Here is a 20,734-nt window from a genome sequence, read left to right as displayed (position 1 = left end):
GCAGTCATTTTTATTATATGCCAACTTAAAGCAGTGGTTTATATATCCACGTATACATCAAGACATCAACTCTCTAAGCAAAAATGAACTGAACTGAAATCTTATGAACTGAATTCTAATACCGGGGTAAAATCCAGCGGGGTTCTGACAAGTTCTGGAGAACCAGTAGCGGAAATTTTGAGTTCAGAAAACTGGCAAATACCATCTCTGGCTAGCTCCAGAGTGGGGAGAGAATGGAGATTATGCAGTATCCTTCCCCTGGAATGGAGATTTGCAGTATCCTTCCCCTGTATGAGGTAGGAATGGAGATTTGCAGTATCCTTCCGCTGGAGTGGGGAAGGAATGGAGATTTTGCAGTACGTATCTTTCTCCTGCCATGCCCACCAAGCCACGCCCACAGAACCGGTAATAGAAAAAACCATGGATTTTTCCAATATCTAATACGTTAACTTGTAAAATGTTGGAAGACTGTGAAAAATATACCAAATACTGTCATACTTAGCCCAGAGCATTTAACTCTGAATTCTTTTTACTTAAAAGTAAATTGTGGATTTACTTCGATGGACACATGTTTAGGATACGACCATTAGGGACCAGCTTCTCAAGCCAATACTCAACCTGAATTTTTTACTTTATCAAAAAAACATGCTTGGTCATATTACTAAGGTTCAGAAGTTTAAGAAACTAATCAACTAACTAGCAAACAACTTATATTTTTGGTATTTTTAACAGCATGAAAAAAATTGCTAGTAAATGCAGATGCTGAACTATTAGTTTCTTTAACAGTGCTATGTTAAGATTCTCAAACATGTATTTTTTTAAATAAGTATTGTCACAGCAGGTTAAGTATGTACATTAAAACATTTATTTGCCTTTAAATGCTTCCCTCACCCCCAGCACTTAAATCTGTTTGCTCTATATTCTGTAATATTAACAAAGTGCAATGGATAGTTTTACTAAAACTTGTTTAAAAAGGTCTTTTAGTAAGCAAATTGTATAGATGTTAATACATATTTAGTGCAATAAAAGGTTAACAAAAATTTGAGAATAGTTCTAATTAACAGAGAATGCCACTGACAAATATTGTAACAGCATGTACATAAAGCAAATATAGTGCTTTATTTTTACTACTTTCGTCTGAGCCTATCATTTCGTAGGCTTAAAAAAGAATAGATCCTTGAATAGATCCTGACATTTATTTTAATTCGCTGGATATCATTGAAAATAATTCTCTCTAAATACAAAGGGAAATAATACTGTTCTGAATTGCTTCTTTGATAAACTTATTTCATTATCATAACACATTCAACACTTGCATAATACCTTACAAAGAAATAATGATACTTATTGTATATGATTACTTCACAGATCTACACAATACAGAACTTTGACAAATATGGGATGGAATAAATACTCTGATTATTGAGGACAAACTAAAAATCAATTTATGCATCTAGAAATTTGCAATGATATTTTTTTCACGCTTCTCCTGCATGTTAAATTGGAATACATAAAAGAATCAATGTTATATCAAAGCAGAATTGAATAAAGCCAAAGGAACCTAACTGTGGCCAACAATCAGGTACTGAGATATTGACTTGACAGATTATAATATTGGGACAATTGATATGAAACTGATTGTTGTAAGAAAGCCACGTCCATATTTTAAAATCTCTTCCTGGCTTTCAAGAAAGCATGCTGAAAGTAAAACCTTGCAGCTTGTAAACTATATTGTAAACATAGTTCTTGTTATGCCATGAAATATACCTGAAATATACATACAGCTCTGAAGCCTGTAGGAAGTGCCTTAGGTAACTGGAGCCAAAGACCACAGAGAACTATAAACAGTTATCTGTTCAAGCATATCAAACAGTAAAACCTTATTACTGTCTTAAGCTGCCTTCGGTCCTCTAGATTTTTGTCTTCAACTGTACTTTTGGAAATTAACTTGTACCAGCAAGCCCCAAAAAAACTTTTCTTGCTTTATACTTAATTCTGCAACACAATTTGCAGTTGTACAGAATGACCACTTCATAGAGTTTATGTTATGGCTGATGCCATAAAACCTCTTACTTATCCCTGAACTCAACATGATTGTTTGATTGTCATGTCTCTGATTTCAAGGTTGGTCATATTTTACATTCAAAATATTGACCTTAAAAATAAAAACAGATGCTTTCTGGCAGTTAGCCTATATTTATCTCTAACAGCTTATAAGTCAAATATTTGGCTTCAGCTGTAAAACGAAGGTCCCAATCTTCTTTGGTCCACTTAAAAGTATGCACTCAATTACTTTCACTATAGTTCAGGCTCCATCTGATTTTTACGTTGCCTTAAGGAGGTCTCCTCTAACTTGTCAGATTCGGAAGGCTCTAAATCATTTTCTCCATCACATCCTTCAACTGCTGAGTCATCTGAGGAATTGGATTGAAACTCATCTTCTCCCTCTTCTTCATTTTCTCCAACAGACAAACCCTTTTCTGGAATTTCGTCCCCTGCTGAAAGCTCCAACGTTTGCTGTTGATCTTCTATTTTATTCTCATCAGGATCTACGGAATCTGAGTTAAAAGAATTGAGGAAACATGACCCAGTATTTTTATACAAATTGAATATTTTGTTAAGTTACAAAGTGCCACCTTTCAGTTCTAGCCCTTATGATTCACTTCCCCAAGCTTCTTTACCTCTGTGTTGAACTACTTACAGATTACGGTATATAGAATAGAATAGAATAATTTTATTGTCACTTTGAATGTACACCAATCGGCATACATAAAATGAAACCACATTGTTTACAGCTTCAAAGGGTCTCCACCTCTAATATAAACATGGCAAGAAAAATATCCATTCATATGCACGTACCACATATATTATATGACCCAGAGAAACAACACAGTCTAGTTCAAATACCCACATGTACATGGCAAGAGAAACAAATCTTGCAGGTTTACCAGATGTCTGCATATATATAATGTCTGATATATATAAGTCAGGCCAAAACAATTTCATTATGATTAAGCATGACATTTGAATCCAGTGATAAGGTTATTAATCAGAGTTGAAATTAAGGGAATACTCAGAACAGGTTATTATTCACAATTGCATATTTCCATACTATTTGCAAATGTGTTCTACTTCCAGAATAGAGCTCATTTGACTATCACAAAGCACTCTGTGTAGGGCTGCCCTTGTTGGTGGTCCAGAATGTAGTAGCATGGGCACTGGTCGGTGCATCTTGGTATGCCCATGTTTCCAGATGCAATTCAATGTATTGGTTGCCACCTTAAAGGCCTACACTGCATGGAGTCAGATTACTTGTTGTACTACCTATTACTAGTGGTTTCCACCCGCCTACTAAACTGACAAGGTGGGCATGCTCCAGGTCCCCTCAGTAAAACAATGTTGCGGGGTGGGAACTTGGAAGCATGTCTTCTCAGTCATGGTGCCTGTCGTATGGAACAGTCTCCTATTGGGAGACATAAATCACCCTGGTCCTGTTAGTTTGCAGGAAATCAGTGAAGACCTGGCTTTACCCCCAGGGCACTCACTGTGGCCAAGATGTTGACGGACCTGGTACTGTGTGGTTACTGATGCATGCAAATTTTATCAGGACCTCAGTGTAGTTTATTTTTTGTTTTAAAGGGACTCTTTCAATGTACTATGTTTTTATTCTGTTTGCTGTCGAGTTCTTTCTGGGAAACTATATACAAACACTATAAGCACTAGCATTATTCTTCATTATGCATACATACCAAAACTTTCTTCTTTGGACTTAGCTGGACACATGCAGTCTATAAGCAAAACAAATATCTGAAAGAATGAAAGAAAAAAGTACTATAAAACTAACCTAGGAAATTTCAAAACTCGTCAAACAGTTCAACACTATTATATCTGAGTGGTTTGTAATTATGTTGCACTCAGTGCAAAATATCCTTTTTTTTTTTGCCAATGAAAATCATGAGCTATGTTAAAGAAAGCCATAGATCAAAGTCATATCTAAATGTTTTGGGGGTTGTTGTTTTTTTAAAACAAATCTTCAGGCAGGTATTTCAAACCTGATAAACCAGGACTTTTCAGAATCCTTAATGAGATCCTGATCTATTGTTCTAACAATATAGAAGTTCTTATCTAGCAATATTTTTGTTTTGTGTTTTAATTGGTGGTATATATTACAGCAACAAAATACACCAGTGATTAAATAATAAAAAAACTACACATACTGTATCAATCAAAATAAAACAAACTTAAAAGATAAAACTAATCCAAAAACATGTCTGGTATCAGTATAGGTTAATCTAGGCCTCAATGTCTGCTTATACTTAAAAGTACAGAAACATGCTGTACCATCTTTTCACTTTTGGAACATGGGAACATTTCAAAAATAGATTAAATAATTTATAATAAATATATTCCTTGATATCAGGAAGATAAAGATAAGATTATTCTCTTTGCTATATTCCAAGTTTAATGAGCCAAAAGTCATCATTAATTTAAAATTAAAGATTAAACATTACATTACATATTTGACAGTGTTTCTTTTCAAAATTTATTAAGATATGAAATACTAATTTCTCCTGATTTTTATAATTGATAGACCAGAAGTACTTAATTGATAAAGGCTATATTCAATATAATATAGACCAAGAGTTTGAGAGGTAATTGTCTTCCATTCTCTTGAGCTCGAGCACCAGAAAAAAACCACTATTTTCTCTGACAGCGTAGAAACATTGTTTTTTTTTTCATAATTCCCCATTATGGTAGGAATACCAATGTCTTCTTGATCTATAGCAGTGCTTCTTAATTATCTTATGCTACACCCAACCCAGGAATGAACATTTTGTGCCCAACTTTCCGCTGACAAGTATCTCGTGGCTTGCCCTGCCTGCCCTGCCATATCCAAATTGCGCCCTACTGCAAGATGCACGTCCTACCAGACACTTATACCGGTACCGCCGTCACATTCCTTGGTGTTGTGTCCAGGGCAGCTCATTCTAAATGAAAACGTTTCACAAATTTGAGAAGTTCGATTGAACTCGTGAAATCTTTTATTTTAGAATGGGCTGCCCTGGACACAATGCCAAGGAACACAACAGAGGTACTGGTATAAGTGTCAAGTAGGAGGCGCGTCCTATTCCCTGCAGCAAAAAAAAAGTGTGTTCCCCCAAGTCATGCACCCTCCCTGGCATTGCTCGGCATCCCCGAGGGGGGAGGGCACTATTTGAGAAGCACTGATCTATAATGAACTCTTCAGATGATAACATTTGCTGTGCTCATTATCAATACATTAGTATTCCCATTTTTCTACACTTTGGATTAAGAGTATAAAACTGTTTTCTTACCAAAGCCAAGATAAGACCAATCAGAAGGGTGGCTAATATGAAGATGGCATAAGAAACCCAAATATGAATCCCAAGAGTGCCAGTAAAATAGTTGTGGATTTGCTGCAACAGAAACATAATTTGAATTTAAACTGTTGTTCCATTATCTATCATTTATTGTTTAGAATGACATTTGTACAATATATCTTCAAATCTTTGTGCATTCTGAAAATGTAATTTACTGGGTAGTGTTTTGTTTCATTTTGTCTTTAAGTGGTTTGAATCAATTTCACATAAATCATTTACAAAATCAACATCCTTTATAAAACTATCATTGGCTGTATCTTCTGTGGGTATTAGGAAGTGCCAGCTGGGATATGTACCTACGCTCAGCATCTGTAGTGGTGGCGTTTTATTACAGATTACCGTTTTTCAATTTTTTAAAAATTAATTTTCAGATGAGGTACACCCTGCAGGTTTTACGTTATCAACAAAACACACTCACTCATCAATACAGAATGAGATTATTCTGATTTTAACGCCTATGTACCTACAGTAAAAAACACAGGAGCTGTGTATACATGTGCTTGTTTGTTGTTCTGATTAAATTCCAACTGTTAGTTTCCCAGGCTTATAAGCAGTATTAATATTAGAACTTTTATTTCTGAGTACAACTGATACCATTGTCTAAATGAGTACGGGTAAAAAGCAACTGTGTATTTTGTTCTATATGTCTGACTGGGCGTCCCCAATCCCTAGTCTGTGTATCAGCACTGGTCCTCAGCATGCCAGCAACAGGGTTTCATAAACAAGTGAATCCCAATCTGTAAGGATGAAGGCAACATGCAAAACCATGCCCCCCCCCCCAGTCCGCAGAATTTTTTTTCTCCATGGAACTGGAGTCCTCGGAAAAGGGTGGCATACAAGTCTAATAAATAATAATAATAATAACAATAAATCATCCCTGATGCCCAAAAGGTTGGAGGCCATTGTTTTAAATTCCTAATAATCCTAATAGCTGCTGCCAGCAGTTCGATTCTCACGGGCTCAACGTTGACTCAGCCTTCCATCCCTTCCAAGGTGGGTGAAATGAGGGACCCAGATTGTTGGGAGCAATATGGTGATTCTGTAAACCTCTTAATAGAAACTGTAAAGCACTGTGAAACAGTATATAAGTCTAAGTGCTATTGCTATTTAGCATTTATTTATTTGTTTGTTTGTTTGTTTGTTTATTAGATTTGTATGCCGCCCCTCACCATAGTATCTTCTAAATGGAAATTTATGAATTATATACTTAATTTAAAACACTGTTTTGAAGAGCTTATAAATCTGTTGGAGCTTTTACCCATATGGCATGATATGGAGCATTGATATGCTACCACATTGAAATCTTGCATCCCATCATGAAGTTTGCAAAATTTCTATTATTTGTCACAATCTGAACCAAAGTTTTACAAGTAGAAACTTTTTCCATCTATAGGTTTGATCAGCATTAATATTGATCAATATTCTTTCCATACTATATAAAGGAATGCAAGCTGTATGATTATTGGGGAACATGACAGACTTTTTAAAAACTTAGATCAGGTATAAAGTTTGTCTGCATTACTTAAGACACATATTGCTTACTTACTCTGATCCATGCAGATAAGTGGAAGAGTCCTGCCATTCCATACATCCTAATAAAAATCAATATAAACATGATCATTAAGCATAACACTGTTCTACAAATTTTCTTTGTTTCAAAAATGAAATGTGCCATTTATTAATGAATTTCACATGCTGAATTCTAATATAATTTGTTAGTTGGCTCTAGTTTTCATGCAATGGACATTTTACATTTTCCAACTACAGGTAATAGGCACATCATGCACCAAAACTTAATACATATATACAAACCCATATATTTTTATTAAAATTAAGGGATTGCAACAGTGAATATATGAAATAATCTATTGTACGTGTTTATCAAGAAAAACTAAATTAGTAAACAAGTTTAAAATGTTCAAAAGTTTAAATTTCTCATTAATCTTGCCTTCAGTTTTTGTCCCCTTTTGCTTCTCTTGACCTTTCTTTTGTATTCAAGGAAAGGATTGTCTCTTACAATTGTCCAACAGTAGTCTGCAAGCATTGATGGACTCAATTTACTTTGATATCTTTTTTCCATAGCTACAACATCTTGATGGAAGCACTCCCCATGCTCGTCAATCACTGCTCCACAATTTGATGGGGGAAAATTCAGATGAGATTGTAGAAAATGAATTTTTAAGGACATTTTACAACTAAGGTTTTTGTAGGCCTGGATGAGTTTTTCAACCACTTCCTTTTATTGTTTCCAACAAAATTTGATATCACTTTCCTGGTCAAAGAATGGAAGAGGATCTTTTTGACAGTCATGGTATAGAGATGTACGGACATCACTTGCCAGGAGATTCCACTGCTTTAGTCTTGAACCTAAAACCTCTGCTTTGTTCTTCAGAAGATCCAGCTCTCTTATGAGGTCATTTAGTTCCATTTCTGTTATGAGGTGCGGTTCAGCAGATGTGGATGGCAGATAATACAGGTCATGTAAGGCTGTTTGTTCATCACTAGAAGCTTCCTGAGGTTCTTCCTCACTGGACTCAACTAAAGAAGATTTAGGCGCTTTTGGAATCGGTGGTCCTCTTCTATGAGGTACTGGATATATTGCTGATGGAATATTTGGATACTGCACAAACAACTTTTTTAATTGGTAAGACCTTTCTCAATTGGAGGCACCGTACAAAAATAACAATTACTGACATGATCTGTTGGTTCTCTCCAAATCATTGGCACTGCAAAAGGCATAGAAGGCTTAGTCCCATTCAACCATTGGACATCTCGATCCACATGAATCATAGCATATGTGTGGTGCCCAGTTTTTGTCCTGGTCTCCTATTTTGCCACCGGAATACAAGTTGTAGGCTTTCTTAATCACGGTTGTGATACTTTGTTTTTGGGATGCAAAAGTAACTTCACCACAAACATAGCAGAAATTATCTGCTTTATTTTAACAGGTTTGAGGCATAACTAAATTAATAGCATAAAACAATGTTTAAAGAGGCTGGCTAACTCACCAAGCAACAGATACTGTGACTTTTATAGAATTTGGTGGTATAATATTAGCTAATATTGCATCATCTTGGTATGAATAGCGGTTTTCTATTGGTCACCAATACTGACTGTGTAATCTATGGTGTAAATCATGCATTTTATAAACCTTACTTTATTAGTTGGTTGCTTCTATCATGGAAACTAGAGCCAGCATACATTTTTAAATGTTATTTCCGTTTTTAGCACCCCAAAATTATGTGAGAACAATTGATTTTATGCTCACAACTTTTTACCCTTAGAACAGTTTATTAAAAAGTGTTTTCCCATTTGTTCTGGGACTACTATACTATTATTTTTCAAGTTACTTGATCAACAGAGACACAATAATTTAACTATGGAAATAAAAGGAAAATGGTGGTGTTTCTCTAACCAACCTTTACAATAGTTACAGAATGTATTAGTAAAACCCAATTATCAGATTTTATCATACTGTACACTTATACAGAAAATCTTTATCATAATGAATACACTTCACACAAGTTGTAATAGCAATCTTCACTAAGCTATACTCTACAGATACCCTCTAAATATATATATTGCATATGTCGTCACCATAACCAATTACCACCTGCTGTGATTTTTATTCCCTAAAAACATGGACCTACAGCTCAAAATTAAATGAAAAGTAAATACCTTCCTATAATCCTGAAAGCACTGGACAATCTCTACCAGAAGATGGTAGAGTAGAATGAAACACAGACTACCACAGTAAGTCACCCTGAGAGTTAAAAAGTGCAAACAATATTGAATTGGGAATTGCTATTTTCAGCTAGGGCTGCACTTAACATAGGATGAAATTCCAATCTGGGACACAATATTGCATTGTAATTACATTAGAGATGAGGGAGACTTCCATCCTGCCACAGGTTCTATACTTTCCCATTTCCTCTCCAGGATATAACTCTCTAGATCCTCCAATGTCTTCGAGCCACGATATCTGCGAAAATTTCCATCCTTTGCACTGAAAACAGATTAAAGTATAGTTACACTATTGAATCTAAAACCTTATTACTCTCCAGTGTTCAAAACAGCAATCATACAAATTATTATTATTATTATTATTATTATTATTATTATTATTAATTAGATTTGTATGCCGCCCCTATCCACAGACTCGGGGCGGCTCACAACAACAATAAAACAATATATAACAAACCTAATAATTAAAAGTCACTAAAAACCCCTTATTAAAAAGCAAAACATACACACAAACATACCATGCATAAACTGTATAGGCACGGGGGAGATGTCTCAATTCCCCCATGCCTGATGGCAGAGGTGGGTTTTAAGGAGTTTACGAAAGGCAAGGAGGGTGGGGGCAATTCTAATCTCCGGGGGGAGCTGGTTCCAGAGGGTCGGGGACGCCACAGAAAAGGCTCTTCCCCTGGGTCCCGCCAAACAACATTGTTTAGTCGACGGGACCCAGAGAAGGCCAACTGGTCGCTGAGATTTTTGCGGCAAAAGGCGGTCCCAGAGATATTCTGGTCCAATGCCATGAAGGGCTTTATAGGTCTTAACCAACACTTTGAATTGTGACCGGAAACTGATCGGCAGTCAATGCAGACTGCCGAGTGTTGGTGTAACATAGGAATACTTAGGGAAGCCCATGATTGCTCTCGCAGCTGCATTTTGCACGAATACTTTTCAAAGGTAGCCCCATGTAGAGAGCGTTACAGTAGTCGAACCTCAAGGTGATGAGGGCATGAGTGACTGTGAGCATGACTCCCAGTCCAGATAGGGCAAACGCCCCCCTCGCCACAGCTGAAAGATGTTTCTCTAATGTGAGCTGTGGATCGAGGAGGACGCCCAAGTTGTGGACCTTCTCTAAGGGGGTCAATAATTCCCCCCCCAGGGTAATGGACAGACAGATGGAATTGTCCTTGGGAGGCAAAACCCACAGCCACTCTGTCTTATCAGGGTTGAGTTTGAGTCTGTTGACACCCATCCAGACCCCAACAGCCTCCAGGCACCGGCACATCACTTCCACTGCTTCGTTGACTGGACATGGGGTGGAGATGTATAGCTGGATATCATCAGCGTACCCCGTGCCCTTGGACGATCTCGCCCTTAACAAGTTTTACAGAGAACTGGATCCTTTTTATATTAATTTTCTCCACTTGAGGAATTGGAAAGTGGGGTGGGGGTGGGGATGAAAATAAGAAAGTGAAGAAAGGATTAAGGAGAGGTACTCAGGGAAAAATGAAAAGAAGTTCCTTTTATTCTTATTAGAGCTCAATCATCTACTTCCTTATTTTGGGTAGCTATCATATAGAATGTTTCCTCTAGACCAAAAATCTAGCTCGTATTTTCCAAAGGATATTGGAGTATATATGCCCAAGAACAACCTTAAATTACTATCTTGTCATGTTTTAATAAATTGATTAATAAAACCCATTGAACCTGATTACAGGGAGAGATATTGAAGCAACACAGCAAATTCCATTGTGGTTTGTTTATGACAAATTGCTATTGCCTCACATTACTACCCCATTTTCCAGTCACAGCAGGTTCACATTATCCATGTTAAGAAAGACAGCAGGAAGCTCCCTGTTAAAACCATAACTTTCTTCTGAAACTGAAACATCTTGCTTTCTACTGGGGCTAATTCTACCTATTTTTCCATAAACACCATGTGTCCAAAATGCGACCTGTGGAAAACCTCCTCATTGCCTATTAGTGTCTCTATCCATTTGATTTTTTAAATTGGAAAAAATAAAAGTAGCATCATCTTCACTTCCTAGAATGCAGTTGGGTAATTAAATGGCCTGTTTGAACTGTATGGCATCTATGAACTTTATTATGCAAGCACAATATATTTTATAATTGCTTAGATCTGCCAAAAGAACTATTCTATCAACTATTTTTCTCTTCAAATCTTACATGTCCCTAACATTTAATTCATCAAACTGCAATAAGACTTTTTTTAAAGTTTGCATTGCTTTCCAAAATAATTGACATATATGGGTGATTTTTCCTTAGCTTTATCACATATTTTATTCTGCCACAAACACAAAAGGAAATAATTTCAATTACAGTTGTAAATAGCAACTATTTTCAGAGTAATTAAAATACATACTTACTGGTAAATAGTGGGAAGAGTGGTGACTAGGAAACGGCCACTTACACCTAAGGAGAATTGAATACTTGTTTTAAATAGTACTTATTATCTTGTTTCTTACACATGATCATCATCTGACAAACACTTTGCAATTAAGAGCTCATTTTCATACTCTACACATTTTGTGGGAGTTGCAACTTACAGTCCCCATGGCTTCACATAAATAACCAAAATCCATTTGGTCTCCTTTGGATCCCCTTAACCATTACTGGTAAAAATGTGAATTATAATTAAAGAAGTCAGACATTAAAAGAAAACAAGGGAAAGGGAGAGGAATTCTAAGTACTAACAGAAAATAACTTGTCTTAGCACATTTCAGAAATATTCAAGGGCAATTTTAAAATATCCATGAGAAAATTTTTGCCAAGCACACAAGCTGTTAGTTCACAGACAGTCCAAAAGTATCTTGGAAAAAGAATATATTTTCTGACTTAAATCACATCAAATAAAAATATTTTTTTAACCAGCAATTCCTTCCTCTCAAAAATTGTTTTGAGACAGGTAATACATAAATTAGCATGAACTCTACTATAGGATTAATATTTTTTAAAGGTTCCAAGGCCATAACAAACTGAAGATGTTCCTGAAAAAACAGGACATTACAGCTGAAATCCTTGGCCAGATGTGGCATCCAAACTGGAAAAAAATCATTCTAGAGAAAGGAGATGTAGTCCACATGGACTGTATACAATGTTCCTCTGAGTAGATGGCAGAAACCAATATTTTTGAGGTCTGCTTGTCAGTTGAGTGACTAGAAGTCGACGGATTACAACTACACTCATAAGTCAGCAGTGGGCTACTTGACGGAATGCTAAATTGCACTCACCGCCATGGCTCGTAAGTGCTTGTGAGGTGAGTGCGACTTTGCTTCTGCACCTGTGGAGGTAGCAAAATCACGCACGGAGCCGCAGATGCGCCCGTGTTTTGGTGAGGTTTTTTTGTTTCCACGCATGTTGAAACATGGGCGCACTTGCAGCTCTGTGCGCAATTTTGCTACCTCCATAGGTGCAGAAGCAAAATCACGCTGACCCCGCAAGCACTTTCAATCCACAGCGGCGAGCACAATTTAGCATTGCGGCTGGTAGCCAACCGCTGCTCATAATTGTAAATGCAGCCTTTAAGGACTCCAAATTCAACAATTCCTTGTTTCTTAATCATCTTGGAATTGATTTTTTAATTATTATTTTTTTACATTACAAACCTTTGGAACACCAAGTTTTTATGGACTAGGCCAGCGGTGGGCAAAGTTAGCTCTTCTATGACTTATGGACTTCAATTCCCAGTATTCCTGAGCCAATCATGCTTGATCAGGAATTCTGGGAGTTGAAGTCCACATGTCACAGAAGAGCCAACTTTGCCTACCCCTGGACTAGGTGAACTTCTTCTATTTATTATAAAAGAAGTTTATAAAAAGGAATACATGTTTAGATTTTTTTTTTTTTAATCATTGAGATCATTCCGAAAATTCCAAGATGGAACCACACCGCCTAGGAATACTGAAGAGGAGAGCGGCCTAGCCCTCCTTTTCCAATGTGAGTTTGAGCTCTGCATATCGACAAAAGGTGGGGTGAGAAGCAGACAAAAGGTCTATGAGAACCCAAAGTTAACTTTCACTTAATGACCCAAACTTCTGCTCTCTGTTAAACAAAGCATAAGGTACCTCAGGGAAAGGAGATGATCTTGAGATGCCTGATCCCAGAAGGCCTGTGCCTGTAGTAGGCCTCCCTCCTCTGCTACATTTAATGGGAGAGGAGGGGTAAGATTCATTTAGTGAGGCAATGTTGTGGACACATCACTTAACATAGAGGGCCATCACATCCCTAAACAGCTCCTCTATGCTGAGCTGTCTAAAGGAAAGCAATCGCATAGGGGACAAAGGAAGTGTTACAAAGACACATTGAAAGCCTCCTTCAAGTCCCTCGATATCAACACCAGGTTCCTGGGAAACCCTGGCACAAGATCGACCAAAATGGCACATGCTGATCCGCCAAGCCTGCCAGATATCTGAGGCCAGAAGTACATTCATAGCAGAAGAGAAGCAAGCACTCCGCAAAGCCAGGGCTGCAAATGCAAATGCTGTGACAATGGTGCCCACACGTCTGCCCAACATGTGGCAGAACATTTTGTGCCCTTATAGCCTTTACCAGCCACCTGTGGACACATCATGTACAGCCCACAACCCATTAGATGTCAAGGTCCTCCTCGAACACAAACAACACCATTTAAATTCACTGGATTATATGTCTATAATGCTGATTATCTCCAGTGAATATGGGTGTTGATCACACTGATCTGGGATCATATCAGGCGTCTACCAGAGTTTGGGGAAAACTAATCTAAATTTGGGCTAATAACATTAAGTCTTAATATCCTGTTTCCATTTTTTCAGAAGCAATTAAATTACTTATGTAAAAAAGCAATTAAATTACTTACATTGATTTTAGTTCTTAGTGATTATTCATTACTTACCTGGTTCTTGAGTGACATCAACCTTGCCCACACTGAGTTCGAGTTCCTTACTATTTCTTGCAAAAGCTTCCCACGCCATTTCCATTTGCTGACAGACAGGACACCAAGGAGCATAGCTAAGGAAAGTGACAGTACGATATAAGCATGAGCTTTTACTTCATTATCTGCTTAGGTTGTTTCCAATTTATCAAAATCTATAGGCTTTTGACAACTGTTAACAGAAAAAAGACAAGGGCAAAACATTTTGAATTCAAAATCATCCAGTATCTTGCTTTGAATTTCAAGCAGGTTGTTCTGACTGTACCATAACCTCTCTACATATTTCTAAGGAATTTGAACACAAAACATACCTTTTATTATCTTGGAACACTTTCAAGTTCAGAGAAAGTTGAAACATAGTTCAACTATGAAACTTTCATAGTTTTGAATTTACAATATATTTTCAACTCCTAATGTTTTTCATTGCAAGAATTCTGCAATGCAACCTGCACTTGATCTTTTTCTACCATAATACTGCACCAAAAAGCAATGAGAACACCATATTACACTTCCACAATCACTCTATTCTCAAAATTCACCCAACGGACATGCCAAACAATGTTATTTTTTTCAACATTCAATCAATGTCAAAATTGACAATTTCACAGATCATTGACACAGCGGTGGCTGATGTAAAACTAATATAAATTTTGTCCAACCTCTATAATAGGTTAATTCAGGACATAAACTGCTACAGGCCTAGTATATGCAGGCAGTTCTTCACTTATAACCACTATTGGGACCAAAACTTGCATTGCTAAGTTCATCATGGCCATTAAATGAATCTGGCTTCCCCTACTGAGTTTGCTTCATGGAACCTCTAACAAGACCAGTACTGCAGCTCTGAATTCCAATAGGATATTTGAAGTTCTAAACCAGTGTTTCTCAACCTTTGCCGTTTGCAGATGTGCGGACTTCAACTCCCAGAATTCCCCAGCCAGCGTTGCTCTAAACGTTGTTCTAAACATTTTGATATAGAGCTGCATCCTGGATTGTGTATTTCATTTATTCAGTATGTATGATCACAGTATTCAACACTGATTTTATACTGCCATATATAAGGAGAAGGAGATACAATTTCTACAGGAGATATTTGCAGAAAAACTCAGTGTATATACTAGTCCCTAGAACACAGTTGTGTTCTTTAACAGCAAAGCTGGAATACAGTACAGTTTTTTAAAAAATGAACTCAACAGCATCATAACATAACATCCAAGTAATTAGTATAGAAAATAGTCTTTAAATTGTTACAAAAAAAATCAGTATCTACCAATCTGCTGCAGTCACCTTCCATAATGTAATTTTTCAGGGATAAAGACAAACGTTTTAGGCAACAAACATTTTTACTTCACAAAAATTTTATTCTGGCCAAGGATGCAACCAAAAAGAAAAGTACGCAGCAGAAGATGCACACTTACAATTATTCTGCAAGAAATATATCGGAAGGAAAGAAAACCATCTTCACAATTGATGCAGTGTTTCTTATGTAAGGATTTTATACTACAGTATTGCATATCAAGGAAGGACATCATGCAATGCTCCAGTCCCAAAACAAGTCATTTAGTGTATGCTACATTTCACAGAACATCCTGTGACAGAACATTTCGCAACCCCCCTTCTGGAGATTTTTAACTGCTAGTTTTCTGCTAAGACACAGAGGACTTCCCAAATTATAAAGTATATAACGTAATTATGACAGCTAGTTTTATATTTCAGCAGTATATTCAAATCCCCAACTCACTTGAACATGCTGCAATTACACAAAAAATGTAAAAGCCAGAAATTCTTAAAAGATCACCTATTCATGATACAGTGGCACCTCTATTTAAGAACTTAATTCGTTCCGTGACCAGGTTCTTAAGTAGAAACGTTCTTAAGTAGAAGCAATTTTTCCCATAGGAATCTATGTAAAAGTAAATAATGTGTGCAAACCCATTAGGAAAGAAATAAAAGCTCGTAATTTGGGTGGGAGGAGGAGGAGGAAGAAGAGGAGGAGGACAGTTGCTCCCAAAGGAAGAAGGTGAGGTGAGAGGAATAAAAAAAATCCAAAACTTTAGGGCTTAAAAAAAAATCTAGAAAAGTTATTAAGTAGAGGCGTTCTTAAGTAGAGGTACCATGTACTGTATATGGTAGTGCATTTATTAGTTCTGTATTTCACTTCACAGATCTATTTCTCATCCATATGATGCCCTGAACAAGGTCAGTGAAACCCTGCAGTAGTCTTTGTATTTATGTTAAGGAGGGAAAACTCAGACATAACCAAACTTCACTGCATGACAATTTAGGATTTCATCCATGTCCATATCTCCTCTTTCAATAGTACAGTAGTACCTCTACTTAAGAACGCCTCTACTAGGTGTGGAAGGATATAAGAAAAGATCACTTTAAAACAATCCCAGAATAGATTTCCCCTATAGAAGCAATTTGCCACCCTAATTTAATCCAAGAAAAGAAGATATGGAAATATAAAGAATTAATAGATGAACAAATGGAATTAAAATCTAGACAAAAGTTACAAGAGGGAGTTAAAATTGACTGGTGGCAATATGTGCAGATTCAGTCTAGATATCAAAGAGATATTATAACATATACATTTAGGAAGGGTAAAAATTATTTAGGGAATTTGTTAATTACAAATCAGAGAAAATTAATAGGAAAAGCATATAAATATTTGATTAGTTCCAAAACTACTGATCAAATTTTAAAAGATAATATAATAAGCTGGTGTAAAAACGTAGGAAAAGAAATAGACCTAGATACTTGGGAAAGAGTCTGGACATATAATTGGAAAATAACGAAATCAGTTTTATTTAAAGAAAATCAGTTAAAGATGTTTTATAGGTGGCATCTTCCACCTAATAGAATTTCAAAGATAATTCCAAATACATCCCCAAATTGTTGGAAATGTAAAAAAGAAATAGGTTCATATTACCATCAGTGGTGGACTTGCCAAAAAGCCAAACTTTACTGGAATAAAATAGAAAGATAGATGAAAGAAATTACCTCTCAGGAGGTTAACAAAACCCCAGAGTTTTTCTTATTAGGCATAACAAATCAAAAATACAAAAAGGATATTTATTATTTAATAACTCATATCCTGGTAGCTGCCAAGATTGTATATGCACAAAAATGGAAGGGAAAAGATATCCCCACGGAAGATGAAATATTAAGGAAAATAATAGATTGTGCTGAGATGGACATGATGATGAGGCGGTTAAAGAAGAATCTGAGTTTTATCAAATTTGGCCTTTCCCATATGTATGGTTTAATAAAAAGAATGCTAAGTGAAATGATTGAATAAAAAGCTATATACATATATGAATAGATTTTTTAAGAAAAGTTTAAATATATAAGAAAAATTTTCTTTCCTTTTTATTCTCTGTATTGATCTTACAAACTTTAGTGTTTTTTTCTTTTCTGTATAAGAAAGACTTCTATTTTGAGTGGGGCAATTGTAGCCCCTATATATGTCAAATGTGTGTTTGTCTTGTTTGTCTTTTATGAAAATTAATTTTAATTTTTTTAAAAAAAAAGAACGCCTCTACTTAAGAACTTTTCAAGATAAGAACCGGGTGTTCAATATTTTTTTGCCTCTTTTTAAGAATCATTTTCTACTTAAGAAACCAAGCCCGGAAAAATTTCCCAGGAAATTTGAGAGCGGCATGAAGGCCGGGCCAGTTTCCTGCCATTCCCCCTTTAATCCCGGCCATCTCAGGCTTTTCTGGGCTGCCGGTGGAGCCTTTTGGTGGCGCTTAAGGAGGCTTCGGCAAACAAAGCATTTTCCTTTCTCTGGGCGCTTGGAGAGGGAATAAACCTCTGCCAGCGCCCAGAGAAAAGAAATGCTCCCTTCGCTCAGGGCAGCGACTGTCCTCCTCTTCTTCTTCCTCCTCCTCCTCCCACCCAAATTCCGAGCTTTTATTTTTTTCCTAATGGGTTTGCACACATTATTTGCTTTTACATTGATTCCTATGGGAAAAATTGCTTCTACTTAAGAACGTTTCGACTTAACAACTTGGTCACGGAACCAATTAAGTTCGTAAGTAGAGGTACCACTCTATTTCTCTTTTGCTTTATAACCAGCGTATTCAAATTGTGAACCAAAGCATCTCTTAGTTTCCTCATTTGTTTGGCAATGGATCACCAGTGAGTTTCACTGACTGTTTGATCAGTCTTTTACATTGTAGATCTAAAATAAGAGCTACGATTTTGTATGCACATCTGACAAAGCATCTGTGTATACAAAAAACTATACTAAATATTTAAAAGGGCTGACAATTTCTACTTAATAGTCTGTACATTTTTTCAAAATGAGTGTTCAATATAAGAGTGAGTAGGTGTAGGAAGCAATTTGTTTTCCAACTTGTAAAAAAAGCTATGTATTGTCCAAGTTCATGAATTGAATATGGAAAATGTCTTTGGCTGTCATCTCATGTTCAAGCATGGGCAGCCATTCCAAAGAAGCAGAACAGCTATGGATATACATGCCTGTAGATAGCTATATATGCCCTTGCCTTTTGAAGCAGCCTTGTATGCAGGGGTAAAATGCTACCTGTTTGGCCAGGTTCGGGCATGCCAGTAGCAGCGGCTGCCAGTGGTTCAAAGAACCGGTAGCAATGGCAGTGCGAGGCTCCGTCTACCATCCAGACGTCACCATTTTCTTTTCTTTTTTAACCCTCTGTGAATGCGCAAAGCTTTATGCACATGCAGAGGGTGAAAAACCATGCACAATGCTGCTCTGTGCAAAAGATGTGTGTGCAAAATGCACACTTCCAAAACCGTAGGGAAGGTAAGTATATTTCACCGCTGCTTGTAAGCCTGCAAATAATGCAAATGAGTGCTTTAATGATTAAAAAGGAAATTCTTCATGCATACTGACACTTATCAAGAAAGCCACAGAAAAACAGTTACAAAAAAAGCAACTATATTTTACTGTTTAGGAATTACACCCGTATCACAAACTTAATCCAATTTGTGGGCTGCCACAATAGCAATTCTAACCTACTTCTTCATGTGCAAAATTTGGTCATCCTTATCAGAAGTGACTAACAGCTGTTCATGGGCTGTACAGCTAATCCCTTATCCTGAACTGCATGCATGTTTTTTCTTTCTTTCACTACTCCTTCCCAAACATATCTATGATAGTAGATACATTCATGCAATGACTTTTGTATACAATTTAGACAATCGCTAAGTTGGTTTGAATTCAGTTGTGCAAGTTCAGCCATTGCCTTCAAACATTTTAAGAACTAGGCTATTACATTATGCCATAATATTGCTTGTATGGGCACAACACTTTACACATATGTAGCAATTCATTAGCAAGGTTTAGCACGTTGCAGCAGGTGCTGTTTAGCATCAAATACCAAATAATACCTTGCAATGTAGCAGAACTACAGTACAGTATAGCAAGGACGCACAAGGTTTTCTCCCCAATACATTACAACTGAACAACCAAATAGTATGGCCAGGAGAGGGAAATCCTTTAAACTGACTTATTGAGTATATGTTAATAATAATTATAATTATAATATTAGTTAATACTAATATATTGAGAAGGCACTGGATTGGGGAAAATTGGATTTCATTAAAGCCCCTCAGAAAAGACTTAAACCATAAAAGCTCTGTAGTAAGACAAACAAACAGACAAAAAACCTCTTAATTATTTACTTGCATTAATTTTAAAAAAAAGGCCAACTCTCCAAAATTAAGACGGACGAACAAGGTTTATGAACTGCATCCGATTTAAACGCCAATCACGGCAGAAGAGATTCCCACGCTTGGGAACCGAAGTAAATGACATTCCCCCCACCCACCCCCAAAATAAGTGTCAAACCAAGCAATCCAGGCTTGCAGCCGGAAACCTCTACACTGCCTTGTCTTGCAACGTGTTAGGCAAACTGGCTGAGGATGATGGTGGCTGTAGTCCACCCTCCCACTGGCGCTCTGAGGAGGCTGACAGGGCTTTTCTGTCTGCATTCCATTTCCAAGTTTGCGCGCGCCTTTCCCGACACGGCTTGGCTTACTCACAATTCCACCATCCACTGCCCCTGCAGCAGGAGGCTCCAGTTTGACCCGTTCAGCTCCACCACGTGGCTGCCCACTGCCTCCGGCTCTGGCACCAGGGAAGCCGCAACCGTATGGAGGGACGCCAGGCTGGCAGCTCCCCACAGCATCACCAGCAGCGGAGTTACCCTCTCTTTTCTCCAGCGGCTGCAGCAGCCCCTTGGAAAGACGGCCGCCGCCATCTTGAGCAACTAGGAAATTAAACCGCCGCCGCCAAGGCGAGTCAAGGAACCGAGAGTGACGAGACGGCCCGCTTGGCACCTTTGCTTCCGGTTCGATGCGACGGCTTTCCACCATGTGCGGGGTAGAAGAAGCGCGGAGGGGAATGAGCGTCAGGAACGCTCATTCCTCTCAGCGCAATACGCAGGGTTTGGCAGGGCGGATCATCTTTGGTTCTGGCTGCATGTTAGTACTATGCACTATGAGGACCCAGATTATTGGGAGCAATATGCTTACTCTCTGTAAACCGTTTAGAGAGGGCTGTAACCCACTGTGAAGCAGTATATAAGTCTAAATTGCTATTTATTGCACATTTTATTATTTATATAACTTATTTATTGCTAACTTGCTTTTGCTATTGCATATTTTAAAATACAAA

The 20,734-nt window shown here is 37.3% G+C and overlaps 1 protein-coding gene across 1 annotated transcript; it reads right to left on the bottom strand.

Moving 5' to 3' along the window:
• Positions 1 to 842: 842 nt before the first annotated feature.
• TMX4 (thioredoxin related transmembrane protein 4) lies at positions 843 to 20,567 on the bottom strand. The gene is made up of 8 exons (XM_070732672.1): positions 20,101 to 20,567; positions 14,035 to 14,150; positions 11,528 to 11,573; positions 9,280 to 9,408; positions 6,949 to 6,994; positions 5,337 to 5,438; positions 3,750 to 3,807; positions 843 to 2,558 (listed from the first exon to the last, which is right to left on the bottom strand). Exons 1-8 carry the CDS (start codon positions 20,316 to 20,318, stop codon positions 2,299 to 2,301), a joined length of 975 nt encoding a protein of 324 aa, XP_070588773.1. The 5' UTR covers positions 20,319 to 20,567; the 3' UTR covers positions 843 to 2,298.
• Between the last annotated feature and the right edge of the window lie 167 nt (positions 20,568 to 20,734).

This window comes from Erythrolamprus reginae, chromosome 1, assembly GCF_031021105.1.
Source record: "Erythrolamprus reginae isolate rEryReg1 chromosome 1, rEryReg1.hap1, whole genome shotgun sequence".
In the NCBI taxonomy this organism is placed as follows: domain Eukaryota; kingdom Metazoa; phylum Chordata; class Lepidosauria; order Squamata; family Dipsadidae; genus Erythrolamprus; species Erythrolamprus reginae.
Note: the sequence above shows the minus strand (reverse complement) of the source record. Positions and strands in the feature narration are given on the sequence as shown.

Bases quoted from the DNA above. Each gene is read 5' to 3' on its own strand.
- TMX4 (XM_070732672.1), bottom strand. From the start codon at position 20,318: ATGGCGGCGGCCGTCTTTCCAAGGGGCTGCTGCAGCCGCTGGAGAAAA. The intron at 14,151-20,100 runs GTGAGTAAGCCA...CACTTTCCTTAG, and splicing joins GGGCAGTGGATGGTGGAATT to CTATGCTCCTTGGTGTCCTG. The intron at 2,559-3,749 runs GTATGTATGCAT...CTTTTAACTCAG, and splicing joins GTCCAAAGAAGAAAGTTTTG to ATTCCGTAGATCCTGATGAG.